This window comes from Bufo bufo, chromosome 4 (assembly GCF_905171765.1).
Source record: "Bufo bufo chromosome 4, aBufBuf1.1, whole genome shotgun sequence".
Classification (NCBI taxonomy): Eukaryota; Metazoa; Chordata; class Amphibia; order Anura; family Bufonidae; genus Bufo; species Bufo bufo.
The window spans coordinates 375002590-375024014 of NC_053392.1; the positions used below are offsets into that span (position 1 = coordinate 375002590).

Genomic DNA, 21425 nt, shown 5'->3' on the forward strand with positions numbered 1-21425 from the left:
ACTGCCGTGCTGCGCCAGAGCTCTGCCCCCATTATAGTCAATAGGGACGGAGCGGTGGTCCGGCGAAACAGCGGAAGGACGGATCCGACAGGGTGAACAGCCTGCCGGATCCGTCCTGCCGCAAGTGTGAAAGTACCCTTAGTTATATAGCTACTGAATGAGACAGAAGAAGGGATGCCTTTAACATATATATCTCCTTGAGAAGCCAATTTGATCCTAAAGGGTTAATTCAAACTGTAATCTAAACTGTATCCTGTCACTTTTATCTCTCTGCTCCTGTGCCTTAATCTTATCACTGCTGCAACAAAAGCATCAGCGTCTTCTAGAGTCTGACTCACGGTTCTTTTAACTCAAAGAATCGAATGAGTCTCTAACTAAGTCGGATCTTTAGATTCTTTTAACCTGAGACTCATTTGATTCTTTCTAGCTGCTAGTACTTGCATTGCCTCAGCTCTGATTGGTTGGTGGGCGGGGAGGGGAGGGGCTGGCAGAAGCAGCTTCCACTCTAGGATCAGATTACACTCCTCCCGAGTCCCTCCCCTCCCTGATGCCAGCGTCTCACTCTCTGTGTGTGCCTTGACGGAGCTGACTCAGACTGAGGAGCTGTTTCAAACGGTGCTGCCTCCGGACAGAACGGCAGCTCCGCACCCATCGCCCGGGCACCTTTGAAAACGGGCTGACAAATAACCAAGCACCAGGACTAAATTCCTGGTCGCCATGGCGACCTGGGATTTGTCGAGCCCTGATCTACCCCCTTTTTATAATCTATAACAAGGTTTAAGGAGAGGGGGATCAAGCGGACTCCCTGACCAACACACTTTATGAAAAGTCAATAAGCAACCTTCCCACCGGGAACTTACCGATGGCGGCAATGGAGCGTCCGGCTCCTTAGGAGAACGCGGCTCTGGTCCCGACATGGTGTAGGATGAACGGGCTGGGTTCATGTCGGCCAGAACGCTGCATGCCGACATGAACGACAGTGCACCCGTTCTGCAAAATTGCAGAAGGGATCAGGACCCAAGTTGTGGACGTGTGAATGGACCCTTAGAGTGTTTGTAACAGAGCTGGATCTTGACATAGGGGCCATTTAAAGGGAACCTGTCACCGGGGTTGTGTATAGAGCTGAGGACATGGGTTGCTAGATGGCCACTAGCACATCCGCAATACCCAGTCCCCATAGCTCTGTGTGCTTTTATTGTGTAAAAAAAAACTATTTGATACATATGCAAATTAACATAAAAGAGTCATATCTTACTTGTGTGACCAGAGAAGAGTCATATTTTCAAGCTCTGATTCATCTCAGGTTCATTTGCATATGTATCAAATCGGTTTTTATACACAATAAAAGCACACAGAGCTATGGGGACTGGGTATTGCGGATGTGCTAGTGGCCATCTAGCAACCCATGGGTATTGCGGATGTGCTAGTGGCCATCTAGCAACCCATGTCCTCAGCTCTATACCCAAAACCCCGGTGACAGGTTCCATTTAATATGGTGGATCTGGTGCTCTCTCAAATGGCGATGCCCCTTTGCTTGGTTTTCCTTCCCTGGAGGGATATCTGGCTTTCACTGTGTTTAAGACCCATAACTGGGGCTCCACGGTTATTTTCCATATTACTGTTTCCCAGGGAGCTTTGCTGTATTAAGACTCTTAGATGAGGCCCCATTGGATTTTTTGTAGCTGGTCTCCTTAAGATCAGCTATTGTTTTTTTGAACTCTAGAACAAGGCATTTTTCTGTCATAAGATGCAAAGTTTCTTATATTCACCAGCACCATTGATTTATGTGAAAGTACAGTGACTTTTTAACTGTACAGGAAAGTACAGCAGACTGAGCTTTCTTATACAGTGGCCCACCACAAAAAAGTGTAGTTTGCACCATTGGTTTTTTGCATTGTTTCCAATGTCAGAAATATTTGTCAGGGAATGCTGCCAACATATAAGAACAAATGTGGTGTGAACATTGCTTTAGTCTAATGTTCCTGTCCTGGACTGCATCAAACAGAACTGATTTCCTTTACTATAAAGTATAGCAGCATCTCCACAGTAAAGATCTTCATCCTAGTTTGAAAGCTTGTGTGAAATGTATAACATATGGTGCACACAACATGTGTTGACAATGTTCATACTGTATGAAGACATATCTGGTTTATAGTATACCAGGCTACCAGACTGCATCTCTTTAAGGCCTCATGCACACAAACGTATCTTTGGTCCACATCCAATCCACATTTATTGTGGGTTGGATTCGGACACATTGACTTCAACGGGCCGCAAAAGATGTGGACAGCATACTCTGTGCTGTCCGCATCAGTATACACTCACCTAAAGAATTATTAGGAACACCATACTAATACGGTGTTGGACCCCCTTTTGCCTTCAGAACTGCCTTAATTCTACGTGGCATTGATTCAACAAGGTGCTGATAGCATTCTTTAGAAATGTTGGCCCATATTGATAGGATAGCATCTTGCAGTTGATGGAGATTTGAGGGATGCACATCCAGGGCATGAAGCTCCTGTTCCACCACATCCCAAAGATGCTCTATTGGGTTGAGATCTGGTGACTGTGGGGGCCATTTTAGTACAGTGAACTCATTGTCATGTTCAAGAAACCAATTTGAAATGATTCGAGCTTTGTGACATGGTGCATTATCCTGCTGGAAGTAGCCATCAGAGGATGGATACATGTTCTCATTCTGTTTACACCAAATTCGGACTCTACCATTTGAATGTCTCAACAGAAATCGAGACTCATCAGACCAGGCAACATTTTTCCAGTCTTCAACAGTCCAATTTTGGTGAGCTTGTGCAAATCGTAGCCTCTTTTTCCTATTTGTAGTGGAGATGAGTGGTACCCGGTGGGGTCTTCTGCTGTTGTAGCCCATCCGCCTCAAGGTTGTGCGTGTTGTGGCTTCACAAATGCTTTGCTGAATACCTCGGTTGTAACGAGTGGTTATTTCAGTCAACGTTGCTCTTCTATCAGCTTGAATCAGTCGGCCCATTCTCCTCTGACTTCTAGCATCCACAAGGCATTTTTGCCCACAGGACTGCCGCATACTGGATGTTTTTTTTCCCTTTTCACACCATTCTTTGTAAACCCTAGAAATGGTTGTGCGTGAAAATCCCAGTAACTGAGCAGATTGTGAAATACTCAGACCGGCCCGTCTGGCACCAACAACCATGCCACGCTCAAAATTGCTTAAATCACCTTTCTTTCCCATTCTGACATTCAGTTTGGAGTTCAGGAGATTGTCTTGACCAGAACCACACCCCTAAATGCATTGAAGCAACTGCCATGTGATTGGTTGACTAGATAATTGCATTAATGAGAAATAGAACAGGTGTTCCTAATAATTCTTTAGGTGAGTGTAGGTCCGTTCAGAGGCACCCGCAAAAAAATAGAACATGTCCAATTCTTGTCTGTTTTATGGACAAGGATAGGACTGTTCTATAGAGGTCAGGACATTCCATTCTGTAAAATGTAGAATGCACCTGGCCGGTATCCGTGCTTTGCAGATCTGCAATGTGTGTACCGTGAAACAGGCTACTGTCGTGTGCATGAGCACTAAAGGAAATGTGTCACAATTTTTTTTTTCTGCCAGTTAAAAGCAGATAGCAAGGGCGGGTTCTCGTATTTGGGTTATACATCCCGTTAGAGGGTTCCATTATAACACAATATAACGGAATTTTAGGATGGAATGCAAAACAGAAACCTATAAGAGGCATTCTGTTTAGCTCCATCCTACTACATGTCTATGGGCACACAACGGTTCTGTTTTTTTCCATCATGAATAAAACATAAAAACATGATTTAAACAATAGGTAATTTTCTGATGACACATTTCCTTTAAAAGTATATGTAATGCTGTGGTATAGTCACCTGCTTCCCAGTGTCAGGCCATGGAGAAAAATCGATGTATCAGTACAGTAATCAAATAATCTGCTAAGGCAGCAATCAGGAGTACCTGAAAACTATTCTAGCATTTATTAGATCACATTACACCACAGGCCAGTAATCACAATGCAATGGCATTTGTTCAATACAAAATGCTATTAGTTTGTCAGCTCACGTGGCTAGGATACTGGAAGGTTGCCCATTCCCAGCATGCTAGTCCTGTGCTTACCTTTACTGTCAATGCAATAGATCTGCTCCTAACTAAACTTTAATATCATCTGCATTTCTTCTTATAATAAAATATTTCTACGTACCATATGTTGGCAAGACAAAGATATTGACTGGGACAATTAACAGGAGAAAACAGCCAATTGTAATAAATGGAACTTCGTATCCAAATGTTTGATAGAGAATCCCGCCGACTGGAGGACCCAAAACGAGACCCAGCCCAGTGAAAATTTCAAGACAGCCCTGTGCAACAGATAGAAATATCATTTTACAGAAGTATGAAATAGACAACAAAAAAATGTGAGTGAAGGGGCAAACAGACGATTGGCCGTATCTTTGGCCGCATTTTAAAGTCAGTTATGTAGAGAATGATAAATTAGCGCCCATTATCCCATTCCTTTGGCATCTTTGTCACCAATCACAAAGCTGACCATACACATTAGATCAATGCATGCATGCCAAGTCACACAGAACCTGATAGATGGGCAATCAGGAAACCTCAATACACAAGGGAATGAATCAAAGAAATCACAAAAAGAATAAATAATTCCTTTTAAAACTTAAAAGGATTCTGTCACCAAGTTTTGGGCTATAGACCTGCGGACATGCACGGCTAGATCGCCGCTAGCATGTCCGCAATATACCAGTCCTATAGGGCTGTGTGCTTTTATTTTCTTTAAAAAAAGGATTTTAGAGATATGTAAATTAGTCTTGTATGTGTCCAAGGGGCTGTACGGCAATCGGCAATCTATCGTTGATGAAAGGAGGAGATTCGGAGGACATAGGCAGTGCTGGGCTCCTTCACAGGCGGGCGTGGCTGGGCTCCAGGAAGGTTCGTACAGCCCCTTGGACACATGCAAGACTAATTTACATATGTCTAAAATCCTTTTTTAAAGAAAATAAAAGCACACAGCCCTATAGGACAGGTATATTGCGGACATGCTAGCGGCGATCTAGCCGTGCATGTCCGCAGCTCTATAGCTCAAAACTTTGTGACAGAATCCCTTTAAAGGGGTTGTCCGGGATTGGGAAGATTAGTGTGTGTGGACAACAGTGTCCTAACTTTTACACTCATGCCTCCCCTACCTTTACCAGACAATTCTTATGCCACTTTTGCCATTGAGAAAATCCCAGCCGGAAGTGCCGTTTTACTTACAGTCAGTGACGTACCGGGTGCCTTTCTGCTGAGCGAAGCCTCTTCTTCCGCCCAGCAGTGAGCCCGGTTACGTCACCGGCACTGATGGGCGGGCTTTAACGCTGCCCTAGCCAGTAAAATGGCTAAGGCAGCGCTAAAGCACGCCCATCAGAGCCAGTGACGTAATCAAACACACTGCCGGGTGGAAGAAGAGGCTTCGCTTGGCAGAAAGGGACCTGGTACGTCATTGACTGGTACGTCATTGATTGGCCATCCCTGTAACACCCTATACGATAAATTGGGTGCCACAGGAGCAGTAGTGGGATCAACTATCAAAACCAAGGTACACAGAACAAATACCCAAACAATAAATATATACATAATAAACATGAAAAATGCAAGCTCTTTGCACACATTTTTGATCAAACGTGTGTTGGGCCCATCTACCAACATCAAGGTGGCTTCTGCAGATGGGTACCTGACACTAACAAAACTGACTCTCCTGGGCCTAACATAAGCCTACAATGTTCAGGGAGGTGTAGAAAACGGCTATATTTATACTCTGCTTAGAGCAGCTGGTTCCTACACCATTCTAAACATTGTAAGCTTAGGTTAGGTACAGGAAAGGCAGCTCTGTGAGTTTGCAGAAGCCACCTTGACATTAGTAGATGGGCCAGACACACATTTGATCAAAAATGTGCATGAAGAGCTTCCATTTTTCATGTATAGTACCACTGTAATCCAAAATAATCCCTAATACCTGGTTCTATTGTTTGCTTGTATAACAGTGTGCTGCCATAATTTTGTATTTTGTTTGCTTTCTGCATGTTAGCTTTATGGATGTGCACCTGTGACTTTGCATGTTCTACTCTAAATTTGCTTGCTGTATGTGATGCCAGAATGCTCCATCAGTTGATGCAGCCTTGGCACCTGCACTTGCTATGAAGGAGTGTGTCACATCACAAAGAGGGGGGAGTGATGTACACTGACGAGCAAAAGAGTTATATTTTTGAACTTTTGACTTTCAGTCTTCATATCTCACCATCCATTACAGCTTTGAACATGAGACTACCATCATTTTATAGGCACTCATCTTGGATATCTCATACATAAATTGGACTTGCAATTATTTAGCATATGATTAGTTATGCGGATTCTTGTCATGTAACTGCATTGTTACTGTTTTGCTCCTGGTGGTTGAACAATCTTTTTCTTCTTGTATACTACACATTACCACCTGTTCTCACATTTCCTAATAGCTCAGTGTGATATTAGGCTGATTCCCAAGCGAAAGGTCTCTGGTTTTAATCGTGGAGCAGCCATGAAGAACATTTCCAAAGAAAAGAGAAACGGCATAATCCAACTCATTGACAACGTTATATCGGCCAAGAAAATTTCCAAACTGCATCATGCGAGTACCATGACAGTGCGAAGAATACAAAATCAAGTCCATCCATCAATTCCAAAGCCAAAAGGTGGACGTCCAGGCAAAATATCAGAGTCAACAAGTGGGCTCATCACAAGATCTATCAGTTTTGGTGCAACAAACAGCAGTGGAGGTGGCTCGTATGCCTCATAATAGTAATATCACAAACATCCAAGCAAGCACCATGCAACGTACATTACACAAGTCTGAAATGGTGACCCAAAAAAAAGGTGAAGAAGCTTCAACTTCAATATCGACATAAGAAGCGTTGGCTCAAGTTTGCAAAACAGTACGAACAGTGGACAGTAAAAGGTTGGAAATGGGTGATTTGAAGTGATGAGATGAAAGTCAACAGACTGGGTTCTAATGGGTGCAAATGGGTCTGAAAGAAACAAGGGAAAAAGGGGACTAATGGATCGAGAAACTGAAGAAATTGTCAAGTTCGGTGGAGGAGGTCTGATGATATGGGGTTGTTTCACAGCCAAAGGAGTTGGATACTTGACCAGGATTGATGGTGATCTCAATGCTGTATGTGAGTATCCTACAAGACAAGTTACTTCGTACACTCTAGTACTATGGGCATGAAAACAACTCGAAGCATACGTCAAGATTGGTGTAGAAATGGCTCATTGACGATGAAGTAGAGGTACTGGATTGGCCCCCCACAGTTCCCAGATCTCAACCCAATTGAACACTTGTGGGTATTAGGAATCGATCGATTATCGAAGTTACCAATATTATCGGCTGATATTCACGATTTTTAAAGTTAAGCAGTATCGGCATCTAACCTTGCCGATAATGCGTCCAGCGCGCTTTTACAGAACATGAGTGCGCTGCTGTCAGTATTAAAGTCATTGGTGGCAGTGGCCACAGGGTCCCCTCCCCTCCTCTTCATTGGTGGCAGTGGCAGCTTCTGATCGGAGCCCCAGCAGTGTAATCCTGGGGCTCCGATTGTTTACCATGGCAGCCAGGAAGCTACTGAAGCCCTGGCTGCCATGGTAATCTCCCTGCTGCTGTGTGTACTATGCACAGGGCAGCAGGGAGAGTGTGAGAGCCTATTCACCCTAATAGATCTCTAAGGGGGGGAAAAGTTATTAAATAAAAAGTTTTAAAAAAAAAACACCAAAATATTAAGTATAAATCACCCCCTTTCCCAATTTTACATATAAAATATATAAACAATAAATAAAAAACATATCACATATTGCCACGTCCGAAAAGTCCAAACTATTAAAATATTTTTAAAAATTATCTCCCTTGTGGTGAACGCCGTAACAGAAATGTTTTTTTTTATTTTTTATTTTTTATTTTTTCTAACCACTTCCCGCCACACTAACGCCGAAAGGAGTCATTGCTGCGGCGCTCCCAGGCTACACTAGCGCCGATTGGCGTCATCTCGCGTGAGCCGAGATTTCCTGTGAACAGGATCGGAAGGTAAGCGAGTGGATCTTCAGCCTGCCAGCGTCGATCGTTCGCTGGCAGGCTGTAGATGCGATTTTTTTAACCCCTAACAGGTATATTAGATGCTGTTTTCATAACAGTGTCTAATATACCTGGTCCTCTGGTGGTCCCTTTTGCTTGGATCGACCACCAGAGGACACAGGCAGCTCAGTAATAAGTAGCACCAAACACCACTACACTACACCCCCCACCCTGTCACTTATTAACCCCTGATCACCCCATATAGACTCCCTGATCACCCCCCTGTCATTGATCACCCCCCTGTAAGGCTCCATTCAGACGTCCGTATGATTTTTACGGATCCAGTGATACATGGATCGGATCCGCAAAACACATACGGACATCTGAATAGAGCCTTACAGGGGGGTGATCAATGACAGGGGGGGTGATCACCCCATATAGACTCCCTGATCACCCCCGTCATTGATCACCCCCCTGTAAGGCTCCATTCAGATGTCCGTATGTGTTTTGCGGATCCGATCCATGTATCCGTAAAAAACATACGGATGTCTGAATGGAGCCTTACAGGGGGGTGATCAATGACAGGGGGGTGATCACCCCATATAGACTCCCTGATCACCCCCCTGTCATTGATCACCCCCCTGTAAGGCTCCATTCAGACATTTTTTTGGCCCAAGTTAGCGGAAATTTGTATATTTTTTTTTTTCTTACAAAGTCTCATATTCCACTAACTTGTGTCAAAAAATAAAATCTCACATGAACTCACCATACCCCTCACGGAATCCAAATGCGTAAAATTTTTTAGACATTTATATTCCAGACTTCTTCTCACGCTTTAGGGCCCCTAAAATGCCAGGGCAGTATAAATACCCCACATGTGACCCCATTTCGGAAAGTAGACACCCCAAGGTATTCGCTGAGGGGCATATTGAGTCCATGAAAGATTGAAATTTTTGTCCCAAGTTAGCGGAAAGGGAGACTTTGTGAGAAAAAACAAAAAAAAATCAATTTCCGCTAACTTGTGGCAAAAAAAAATAAAAATTCTATGAACTCGCCATGCCCCTCATTGAATACCTTGGGGTGTCTTCTTTCCAAAATGGGGTCACATGTGGGGTATTTATACTGCCCTGGCATTCTAGGGGCCCTAAAGCGTGAGAAGAAGTCTGGGATCCAAATGTCTAAAAATGCCCTCCTAAAAGGAATGTGGGCCCCTTTGCGCATCTAGGCTGCAAAAAAGTGTCACACATCTGGTATCGCCGTACTCAGGAGAAGTTGGGGAATGTGTTTTGGGGTGTCATTTTACATATACCCATGCTGGGCGAGATAAATATCTTGGTCAAATGCCAACTTTGTATAAAAAAAAATTGGAAAAGTTGTCTTTTGCCAAGATATTTCTCTCACCCAGCATGGGTATATGTGAAATGACACCCCAAAAACCATTGCCCAAATTCTCCTGAGTACGGCAATACCACATGTGTGACACTTTTTTGCAGCCTAGGTGGGCAAAGGGGCCCACATTCCAAAGAGCACCTTTCGGATTTCACCGGCCATTTTTTACAGATTTTGATTTCAAACTACTTACCACACATTTGGGCCCCTAGAATGCCAGGGCAGTATAACTAGCCCACAAGTGACCCCATTTTGGAAAGAAGACACCCCAAGGTTTTTTGTGATGGGCATAGTGAGTTCATGGAAGTTTTTATTTTTTGTCACAAGTTAGTGGAATATGAGACTTTGTAAGAAAAAACAAAACAAAAAAAAAACATCATTTTCCGCTAACTTGTGACAAAAAATAAAAGTTCTATGAACTCACTATGCCCATCAGCGAATACCTTAGGGTGTCTACTTTCCGAAATGGGGTCATTTGTGGGTTTTTTCTACTGTCTGGGCATTGTAGAACCTCAGGAAACATGACAGGTGCTCAGAAAGTCAGAGCTGCTTCAAAAAGCGGAAATTCACATTTTTGTACCATAGTTTGTAAACGCTATAACTTTTACCCAAACCATTTTTTTTTTTACCCAAACATTTTTTTTTTTATTAAAGACATGTAGAACAATACATTTAGAGAAAAATTTATATATGGATGTCGTTTTTTTTGCAAAATTTTACAATTGAAAGTGAAAAATGTAGATTTTTTGCAAAAAAAAAAAAACTGTAAATTTCGATTAATAACAAAAAAAAGTTAAAATGTCAGCAGCAATGAAATACCACCAAATGAAAGCTCTATTAGTGAGAAGAAAAGGAGGTAAAATTCATTTGGGTGGTAAGTTGCATGACCGAGCAATAAACCGCTAAAGTTGTGGAGTGCCGATTTGTAAAAAAGGGCCTGGTCACTAGGGGGGTATAAACCTGTGGTCCTTAAGTGGTTAATGAAAATGCACAGAATATCGGTATAAGTTATCGGCTATCGGCCTCAAAGTTCACAGGTTATGGGTATCGGCTCTAAAAATCAATATCGGTCGCTCCCTAGTGGGTATAGTTGAAGAAAAAGTTGTATTCATACCCAAGTGAGTCAACCAGTATCCACCAACATTGGGAACGGGTAGAAAAGACCTGGGAACAGATTTCGGTTGAGACATGCTTGAATCTGATCGAGAGCATGTCCAGAAGGATTCAGGCAGTGTTGAAAGCCAAAGGTGGATTTACAAAAAAAATACTAACAAAATAATAAAAATTTTGAATTTTAGGAGCAAAACAGTAACAATGCAGTTACATGACAAGAATCTGCATAACTAATCATATGCTAAATAGTTGCAATACAATTTATGTATGATATAGCCAAGATGATTGTCTATAAAATGCTGGTAGTCTCACGTTCAAAGCTGTAGTGGATGGTGAAATGTGGAGTCCAAAAGTCAAAAGTTCAAAACATTGTTACCCTTTTGCTCGTCAGTGTATCAACAAAGAGGTTTAATCTTTGGGAAAATGGTTGGGGCTTGGGAAAGGGGGCATGTCCATGGTGGACACGCTTCACACACTCAGTCAAACTTCACCTGCACCTACTGTGTTCTTCTCCCATACCATGTAGATTGTAAGCCCTCACGGGCAGGGCCCTCTCTCCTTCTGTACTAGTTTGTAACTCGTCTTGTTTATGATTAGTGCAATTGTCTGTATTATGTATGTATACCTCTTCTCATATGTACAGCGCTATGGAATGAATGGCGCTTTAATAATAAATATTATTATTATTATTATTATTATTATTAATAACTCACATGTCAACTGGATTAATGTTGATTGAACCCAACAATTTTGATAGGATCAGACAACCATTTAAAGGGGTTTTCCGGTAATAATTATATGTGTGTAATGCCCCAGCCTGCCTCCTGAAAAAGAAGATTCATACTTACCTGCTCCATGCTGCTCAGGTCCTCCACTGTCTCCAATCCATCTTCCAGTCCCCTCACTGTTTACATCTGGCTAGCCATGGGCATGGTCAAATGCACCACTCAAGCTGATGTGAGGTGCCCACAAGCAGCAAGTCACTGCTGAAGCCAGTCATTGGCTGGAGAAGGGCATGTGACCATGCCCACTGCTAGCCAGATGTAAACAGTGAGGGGACTGGAAGATGGAGACAGTGGAGGACCTGAGCAGCGTGGAGCAGGTAGAGTATGAATGTTTTTCTGCAGGAGGCATCAAATATAATTATTATGGGAAAATCCTTATGGGTTGTCCCACCATTCTCCCCAAAGGAAAATGTAGGGGAGAAAAAAGATTGTGCTGTTGATATCAACAATGTCAAGGGAGATAAGTCTGACAGTGGCTTTCTCCCATTTACAAGACATGGACATTTGGCCAAGCCAAGCGAGCATGTACTTGAAGAGGAGTTGGAACGGTCAGCTGAATAAGCTATCTAAAGCGTATGGCCAGTTTAAGTAACAAACACACAGCTGGTTATCTTCATGTATCATGTTGTAATTAAGCTGACTTACAAATACAGTGGCTATATTGTTAGGAAATGCCTTCGCCAGAATAGAAGATGATGCTGTTATTGAAGCACCAAAGCCCACAGCATCCACGCATCTCAAGATAAGGCACAATGCTATGAATATTGCTCCGTCAGGTGCTTTGTCGAGCAATCTGGAATAAGAAAATTAATTATTTTTACATTTTTACATTAAAGTGGTTGCCCAGCCTTTTGAAGTGAAGTGCTATTCTCAGGATAGGCCATCACTAGCCGATTGGAGGGGGTCTGGCACCCCGCACCCCTGTGTAGCTCTGTAGCTGAAACTACACTGCCCCGTCAACATTGTAGTGGACAGCACTCCTCCTATTGAAGCACCCCAGACACCCACTGATCAGCTAGTGATGGCCTGAGAATTGGGGCCATCACTTAAAAAGGCTGGAGAACCCCTTTAAACAACAAACAAGTTATGTGAAGAATTTATGAATGCTTTTGGGAATATGATATTTTTATCAAAGTCCATTCATCTTACAGAGACTGATGAATGAACAATGGACTACAGAAAACCTAACCTGATACAAATGTCTCACTGTTCAATCACACAACGTGATGCATAATGACATAGAAGACACATTGTTGGCCAGAGCCAGATTATAGGGAGCCCAAAAGGAGCAAGTGCCTAGGGGCCTCCACCACCCATTGCCCACAGAAGAGGCAATTATGCAGTTTTTACTAATATATTACAACTGGACGGAGCTCTGTTCTTATCATATGGAGTTCTGATGCCCCGTCATTTAGAACTACTACCTAAAAGAAATCCAGTGGTCAGACATGCAGGTTCATCGATCAGCAGTGGCACATACCACTGACTCCCTTATCTTTGAAAAGAACAGACTAGTTATCTATGCATTATATGACACTGTTACTGGGAAGGTGTCCCCACAAACCTTAACCTGGCGCTGATGCTGATGTATATTTCAGTGAATTAATTGAAACGTACCCAAAAAGAATTGTGGCAACTCCAGAAATGGTTAAACCAGCCACAAACATAAATTTTGCTCCAATCTGAACAATCTGGAACATAAAAAATATATTTTTACACAACAAAATTATTGTGCTTAATATAATATAATTTTCAGAAGTCCAAGAGTAAGGGTGGATTTGCTAAGAATTACTGTACCTTGCATGCAGCCATATTTACCTAACGCATCTACCTGACGTAAAGACATCTGATAATTTACATATGCATGTACCAAACAGCACACATTCATGTAAATTACAGATATTAAAGGGGTTGGCTCATTTCATACATTGATGGTATATCACTAGGCTGTGCCATCAGTCTCAGATAGGAGTGGGTCCCCTATCTCCAGAACAGGGCCCTCAAATGCATGGAGAACAGCCAAGCATGCCCAGCCACCCTCCATGCACCAGTATCGGACTTCCAAAAATACCCAAGCGTGTCACTCGGCTATCTTTTGAAGTCCCAAGCCATGAATGGAGAACACGCCACGCATAAGTGACGGCGTTATGCTCTCCTTCACGTTGGAGCCTTGTTGGGGAGATGGGAGCATGTCCAGGGGTGGGACCCGCACCTATGTGATGGCATATCCTAGCAATGATGAGATGTAGGAGATGAGCCAACCCCTTTAAGCATGCTACAGGGGGCTCTAAAGGTAATTAACGGTGTTTAATGTCAGCCTTCTGATTTTGCTGGGACTGACCAACCATCTAATGTGTACGGGGACCTCCCAATTTTGCTGTCAGGGGAAAAAAGGATCGGGATGCTAGATTTCAACATGCCCAATCTTTTTGTTCCTAAGAGAGACTAGCCTCTGCCAGAGTTATCAGGCTCCAGTTTATCCCCCCGCCCTACGGAATACACATACATGCTTGGCCGAGCATGCGCGTGTACGGGTGGTTCAGTAGGAATCGGTCAACAGTTACTATGGACTCTTTTGCACTTGTGTTGTACATGTAACACAATCATCCACTGAGCAGTGTGGATGAAATGAGAATCTGGACCTTACTAGGAATAGATAATAAAAACCAGTGATTAGGTTTCCCGTCTTTCATGCTGTAGTTATAATGATAATCTCTTGATATCTTATACTAAAGTAAACTAGGAATGATCCCGTAGAAATGATAAAACTGCAAGCACAGCCTGGCCTATTAGGAATACTTGTTGAAAGCAATACATTGCATTTTTGCTTTAAATTATAAGCCACTTAAAGGGGTTTTTCAAGATTTTTTAAAAAAGACGTCACAGGGCAGTGGGCTGTACGAGATAAATAAAAAAAACTCACACTCACCTTTTAAATGTCCCACCACTCTTATCTAAACTGGGCTTCTAGCGTTTATGTGCCATTCATTGTTCCCATGACTGTTGCAGCCAATGATTAGCCTCAAGATAATGTGTGCATGAACGGCACATGACCACTGCAGGCCAATGATTGGGTGCAGTGGTTACATGAACGGCACATGACCACTGCAGGCCAGTGATTGGGTGCAGTGGTTACATGAACGGCACATGACCACTGCAGGCCAGTGATTGGGTGCAGTGGTTACATGAACGGCACATGACCACTGCAGGCCAATGATTGGGTGCAGTGGTTACATGAACGGCACATGACCACTGCAGGCCAGTGATTGGGTGCAGTGGTTACATGAACGGCACATGACCACTGCAGGCCAGTGATTGGGTGCAGTGGTTACATGAACGGCACATGACCACTGCAGGCCAGTGATTGGGTGCAGTGGTTACATGAACGGCACATGACCACTGCAGGCCAATGATTGGGTGCAGTGGTTACATGAACGGCACATGACCACTGCAGGCCAGTGATTGGGTGCAGTGGTTACATGAACGGCACATGACCACTGCAGGCCAGTGATTGGGTGCAGTGGTTACATGAACGGCACATGACCACTGCAGGCCAGTGATTGGGTGCAGTGGTTACATGAACGGCACATGACCACTGCAGGCCAGTGATTGGGTGCAGTGGTTACATGAACGGCACATGACCACTGCAGGCCAGTGATTGGGTGCAGTGGTTACATGAACGGCACATGACCACTGCAGGCCAGTGATTGGGTGCAGTGGTTACATGAACGGCACATGACCACTGCAGGCCAGTGATTGGGTGCAGTGGTTACATGAACGGCACATGACCACTGCAGGCCAGTGATTGGTTGCAGTGGTTACATGAACGGCACATGACCACTGCAGGCCAGTGATTGGGTGCAGTGGTTACATGAACGGCACATGACCACTGCAAGCCAGTGATTGGGTGCAGTGGTTACATGAACGGCACATGACCACTGCAGGCCAGTGATTGGGTGCAGTGGTTACATGAACGGCACATGACCACTGCAGGCCAGTGATTGGGTGCAGTGGTTACATGAACGGCACATGACCACTGCAGGCCAGTGATTGGGTGCAGTGGTTACATGAACGGCACATGACCACTGCAAGCCAGTGATTGGGTGCAGTGGTTACATGAACGGCACATGACCACTGCAGGCCAGTGATTGGGTGCAGTGGTTACATGAACGGCACATGACCACTGCAGGCCAGTGATTGGGTGCAGTGGTTACATGAACGGCACATGACCACTGCAGGCCAGTGATTGGGTGCAGTGGTTACATGAACGGCACATGACCACTGCAGGCCAGTGATTGGGTGCAGTGGTTACATGAACGGCACATGACCACTGCAGGCCAGTGATTGGGTGCAGTGGTTACATGAACGGCACATGACCACTGCAGGCCAGTGATTGGGTGCAGTGGTTACATGAACGGCACATGACCACTGCAGGCCAGTGATTGGGTGCAGTGGTTACATGAACGGCACATGACCACTGCAGGCCAGTGATTGGGTGCAGTGGTTACATGAACGGCACATGACCACTGCAGGCCAGTGATTGGCTGCAGTGGTTACATGAACAGCATATGACCACTGCAGGCCCAGTGGGGATCAAAGCGCCGGGGAACGGAGCTAAAGATCAGGATCGGCAGAACATTTCCTCTTTTCATCATGGACGACCACAGTGCATCCTAGAAGTGCACCTCCCGTACCTCTTGATCAGTGAAACCAGACATCGAGGCAGCACATTTATCGCGGTCCCACAAGTATTTTCTATCTCTCTGGCACATAACCTGTTTTAGCACCATATTGTTGAGGGCATAATATTTAATTATTGCTGCTGTGATTTTGGGAGGATAATTCTTTTTATTACTTTAATCTGAATAGGTGGCTTCTATCAACTGCTGGTAGTAGTACTGCATGTCCCCTGAAGAACTGTGTGGAGTAACACAGGGAAATGCGTTGGGACCTTTTCAACTGGGACAAGCGTCATTAAACATTGATTAATCAAAATTTGACACACTGCTGACACAGATCATGCAAATATGTATCTTTATTAACAAGCATGTAAAACCAGCATAAAAGACAACATAAAAAGGCACTGACATCCAAAACCACGAGGAGGTGCAGAGCCGCCATCCTATATAGATATAAATAATCAAAACAAGTACAGATTGTACATATGATAAAACAATCAGACCATAATGTGGTGTACCCCCATAAATCATTCCATGTATCTAAATGTACAGACCCGGATAAATGGCACCTCCACAGCGCACCCCGACATGTGTTTCTCGTCAGCTTCCTCAGGGAAGCCAATGGACACTGGGAAATTCCCAGTCTGAACCAATGGGGAGGGTTATACACATCTGACGTATAATGAAATTAAAAATAAACCATAGCTCACACTTTATTAATAATAATAATGTTTTCACCCTTGAGGTTATTTTATAATATGTAGGGGACATGCATACCGGACTACAAATATGTTATATACAACTGGTCTGGGCTTCTGTTATGTGTGTCATGTGATGGCCCTCGTCACGCGCTGGGCAGGTTTGCGCCCTGTGCCTGTTGATGTGAAGCTGGCCGGGGGCACTCCGGTACCCAGGGATGGTTTCCCTCTCTGAAATTAGGCCAGCTGGATAATTATACGTCAGATGGGTTAACCCTCCCCATTGGCTCAGACTGGGTATATTAAGGAGCAATTTCCCAGTGTCCATTGGCTCCCCTGTGGAAGGGAAGCTAACGAGAAACACATGTCGGGGTGCCTTGTGGAGGTGCCATTTATCCGGGTCTGCACCTTTAGATACATGGAATGATTTAAGGGGGCACACCACATTGTGGTCCCATTGATTTTTCATATGTACCACCTATACTTGTTTTGCCTTTTTATATTCATATAGGATGGCGGCTCTGCACCTCCTTGTGGTTTTGGATGTCAGTGCCTTTTTATGTTGTCTTTTATGTTGGTTTTACTTGCTTGCTAATAAAGATACATTTTTGCATGTTCTGTGTCATCAGTGTGTCAAATTTTGATTAATCAGTGTTTGGTGTTATTCGCTTTGCACCTGCAACTTTATTGTTTATTTTAGGCCCCATTCGATAGGTGTCTTTTGTTTTCTATATGCCACTTTGTTCCATTAATACATACAATTGTGTACTTGCATATTGTACCAGTTTTATGTTTATTGATATCAATATAAACTGCCAGAAGAATTGAATTTAGCAATTGTCCAGATATCAAAGGATGGATATGTCAGTTCAAAGATGGGCTATTACGTTAGATATTGAATTAACACCCTCTTTGTTTAAAGGGACGGCTGGTCCCATGTCAGGGCCTCTATAGGGCATTTAGAGGGTTCCAGATAGAGGGATCACCCTTATTAGGGCGGCTATTCCGTCTGTTTGCTAGGCAGGGCCAATATAGAAATATAGATAAGGGATCAAGTAGAGTGAGAAACCCCCCCCCCCCCCCCACAGCCCTGCCATATCTTTTTTCATCACTGAGCCATTAATTAATCGGGATACTTTTAATACATATCATTAAAGATTATGTTTTATGATAGCTACTCTGTGAATTTACAATCTATCTTTCGCTTGTCATTATCTGGATTTGCTGACTCCTGCTTTGTCAGATCTGTGATCGGCAGAACATTAGGCGAGTAGGAGTTTATCTTTATTTTATATAGCCCGTTGCTCTCTGGTACTTTAAAAATAAATAAAATATTGGAAACACCTTTAATTGTGAAAACACTTAAAGGGAACCTGTCACCCGGAAAAGACAATTTACACTAATCACAGTATTAAAGTATCTCTCATAGTGTGCCCAAAGATGTATTCATATCTTCTTTCTGCGTTGTGCTGTCTCATAAAATCGACTTATAAAACTGTGTTTGGCACCTTTTTGAAGTCGTGCTGAAGTCACGGGGGCAGCGGCCTCCTTGACTCAACCGTCGGATAAGCCCGCCCCTATGCCGCTCCTCCGCATATTGATGGACATTTTTCCCTGTAGCCGTGACCGCGCTCTTTTCGCGCATGCGTCGTGCGTGTCCTGCCACAGCATGATCCCGGCTACGGCTCCCTCCCTCGCATCTTCTTGTTCACTGCGCCTGCGCCGTTCCTATACAGCGCGCTCGCGCCGATCGCTTCTCCCCTGCGGCGTGAGCGCGATCACTGTCTGCTTGCACTGCAGCGCAGGCGCAGTGAACATGCAGATGCCAGGGAGGGATGGAGCCGTAGCCGGGATCGCGCTGCGGCAGGACGCGCACGGCGCATGCGCGAGAAGAGCGCGGTCACGGCTACAGGGAAAAATGTCCGTCAATATGCGGAGGAGCGGCATAGGGGCGGGCTTATCCAACGGTTGAGTCAAGGAGGCCGCTGCCCCCGTGACTTCGGCACGACTACAAAAAGGGGCCAAACACAGTTTTATAAGTCGATTTTATGAGACAGCACAACGCAGAAAGAAGCTATGAATACATCTTTGGGCACACTATGAGAGATACTTTAAGGTACTGTGATTAGTGTAAATTGTCTTTTCCAGCTGACAGGTTCCCTTTAAGCTATGGTTTTTCAGAAAAGAAATTGCACAAAATAACTTTACAGCAGTAAAATACTAATATATTATAACAAAAAGAAAGCACACAAATAATAGACATTAGTTAAAGATGGGAAAAACAGACTTACATATTTTCCTAGTATTAGCGAGCTTACAAAATTACACAATGCAAAGCTGCCAAATATGACGCCGATCATTGTGTTACTGACACCTTTCTTCACTGCCTATAATAAAAAAAAAAAATTAAAAAAATTATAATATTCGGAAAGAGCCAATGTATTAACATTTTTACAAACAGAGCAGTACAAACATACCTTTTGTTTCTCTTTTATTATCAGGAGTAGTGAGAATGTGAACTTTTATTCTGCTAAACTATGCTCCTTAACCCCTTAAGGACTCGGCCCTATTTCACCTTACGGACTTGGCCATTTTTTGCAAATCTGACCCGTGTCACTTTATGTGGTGATAACTTTAAAACGCTTTGACTTATCCAGGCCATTCTGAGATTTTTTTTTTCGTCATATATTGTACTTCATGACACTGTTAAAATGAAGTTAAAAAAGATCTTTTTTATTTATAAAAAAAATACCAAATTTACAATTTTTTTTAAAAAAATTGCAAATTTCCAAGTTTCAGTTTCTCTACTTCTATAATACATAGTAATACCTGCAAAAATAGTTATTACTTTACATTCCCCATATGTCTACTTCATGTTTGGATCATTTTGGGAATGACATTTTATTTTTTGGGGATGTTACAAGGCTTAGAAGTTTAGAAGCAAATCTTGAAATTTTTCTGAAATTTTTAAAAACCCAATTTTTAGAGACCAGTTCAGGTCTGAAGTCACTTTGCGAGGCTTACATAATAGAAACCACCCAAAAATGACCCCATTCTATAAACTACACCCCTCAAGGTATTCAAAACTGATTTTACAAACTTTGTTAACCCTTTAGGTGTTCCACAAGAATTAATGGAAAATAGAGATACAATTTCAAAATTTCACTTTTTTGGCAGATTTTCCATTTTAATAATTTTTTTCCAATTACAAAGCAAGGGTTAACAGCCAAACCAAACTCAATATTTATGGCCCTGATTCTGTAGTTTACAGAAACACCCCATATGTGGTCGTAAACTACTGTACGGGCACACGGCAGGGCGCAGAAGGAAAGGAATGCCATACGGTTTTTGGAAGGCAGATTTTGCTGGACTGTTTTTTTTGACACCATGTCCCATTTGAAGCCCCCTTGATGCACCCCTAGAGTAGAAACTCCAAAAAAATTACCCCATTTTAGAAACTATGGGATAGGGTGGCAGTATTGTTGGTACTAGTTTAGGGTACATATGATTTTTGGTTGCTCTATATTACACTTTTTGTGAGGCAAGATAACAAGAAAAAGCTGTTTTCTCACCGTTTTTATTTTTTGTTATTTACAACATTCATCTGACAGGTTAGCTCATGTGATATTTTTATAGACCAGGTTGTCACGGATGCGGCGATACCTAATATGTATACTTTTTTTTTTTATTTATGTAAGTTTTACACAATGATTTCTTTTTTTAAGCAAAAAAAAATCATGTTTTAGTGTTTCCATAGTCTGAGACATAATTTTTTCAGTTTTTGGGCGATTACCTTGGGTAGGGTATGATTTTTGCGAGATGAGATGACGGTTTTATTGGCACTATTTTGGGGTGCGTGTGACTTTTTGATCGCTTGCTATTACACTTTTTGTGATGTAAGGTGACAAAAAATTGTTTATTTAGCAGTGTTCCAGACTAAAAAAAATACCTAGTAGCCATTGGCTCCTGAACTGAAAAATTTAGGAGCCAAATCAAATTTTTAGTCGCCAAATCGAAACCGAATAAAAATTTTGGTATCGTGACAACGCTACGCCGATCAGATCGGCGTAGGGTTGTTTTGAAAACAAAATTTTGATTCGCTTTCGTCACCATAAAAAAGTATTGCGATACTCAATACCGCACAAAAAAAAAAGCCGCGTGCATTTCGCATTTTCTGAAACATTCGGCCCATAATAGAACAGTCCTATCCTATTTTTTGGGGTGACTAAAAAATGGCGAATGCTCACCGCATAGGAGATATTTTTTAATAATTTAATAGTTTGGACAGCGCTATGTAATATGTTTATTTATTTATTGTTTATATATTTTATATGTAAAATTGGGAAAGGGGGGATTTAGTACTTTCACACTAGCGTTTTTCTTTTCCGGCATAGAGTTCCGTCACAGGGGCTCTATACCAGAAAAGAACTGATCAGGCATATCCCCATGCATTCTGAATGGAGAGTAATCCGTTCAGGATGCATCAGGATGTCTTCAGTTCAGTCATTTTGACTGATCAGGCAAAAGAGAAAACCGCAGCATGCTACGGTTTTATCTCCGGCGAAAAAAACTGAAGATTTGCCTGAATGCCGGATCCAGCATTTTTCCCCATAGGAATGTATTAGTGCCGGATCTGGAATTCAAAATACCGGA

At 42.9% G+C, this 21425-nt stretch overlaps 1 protein-coding gene across 3 annotated transcripts in view; it reads right to left on the minus strand.

Moving 5' to 3' along the window:
- LOC120998505 (MFS-type transporter SLC18B1-like) overlaps nt 1-21425 on the minus strand; it is a 101287-nt gene that overhangs the window by 62202 nt on the left and 17660 nt on the right. For all 3 annotated transcript variants that reach the window (XR_005778414.1, XR_005778415.1, XM_040429157.1), the window contains exons 2-5: nt 19064-19159; nt 13013-13086; nt 12041-12188; nt 4212-4368 (exon numbers count right to left, since the gene is read on the minus strand). Coding sequence is in view for 1 of the 3 variants with exons in the window: in XM_040429157.1 (XP_040285091.1) it covers nt 4212-4368; nt 12041-12188; nt 13013-13086; nt 19064-19159 (475 nt within the window). In the remaining 2 variants the exon portion in view is untranslated. The remainder of the gene's footprint in view (nt 1-4211; nt 4369-12040; nt 12189-13012; nt 13087-19063; nt 19160-21425) is intronic.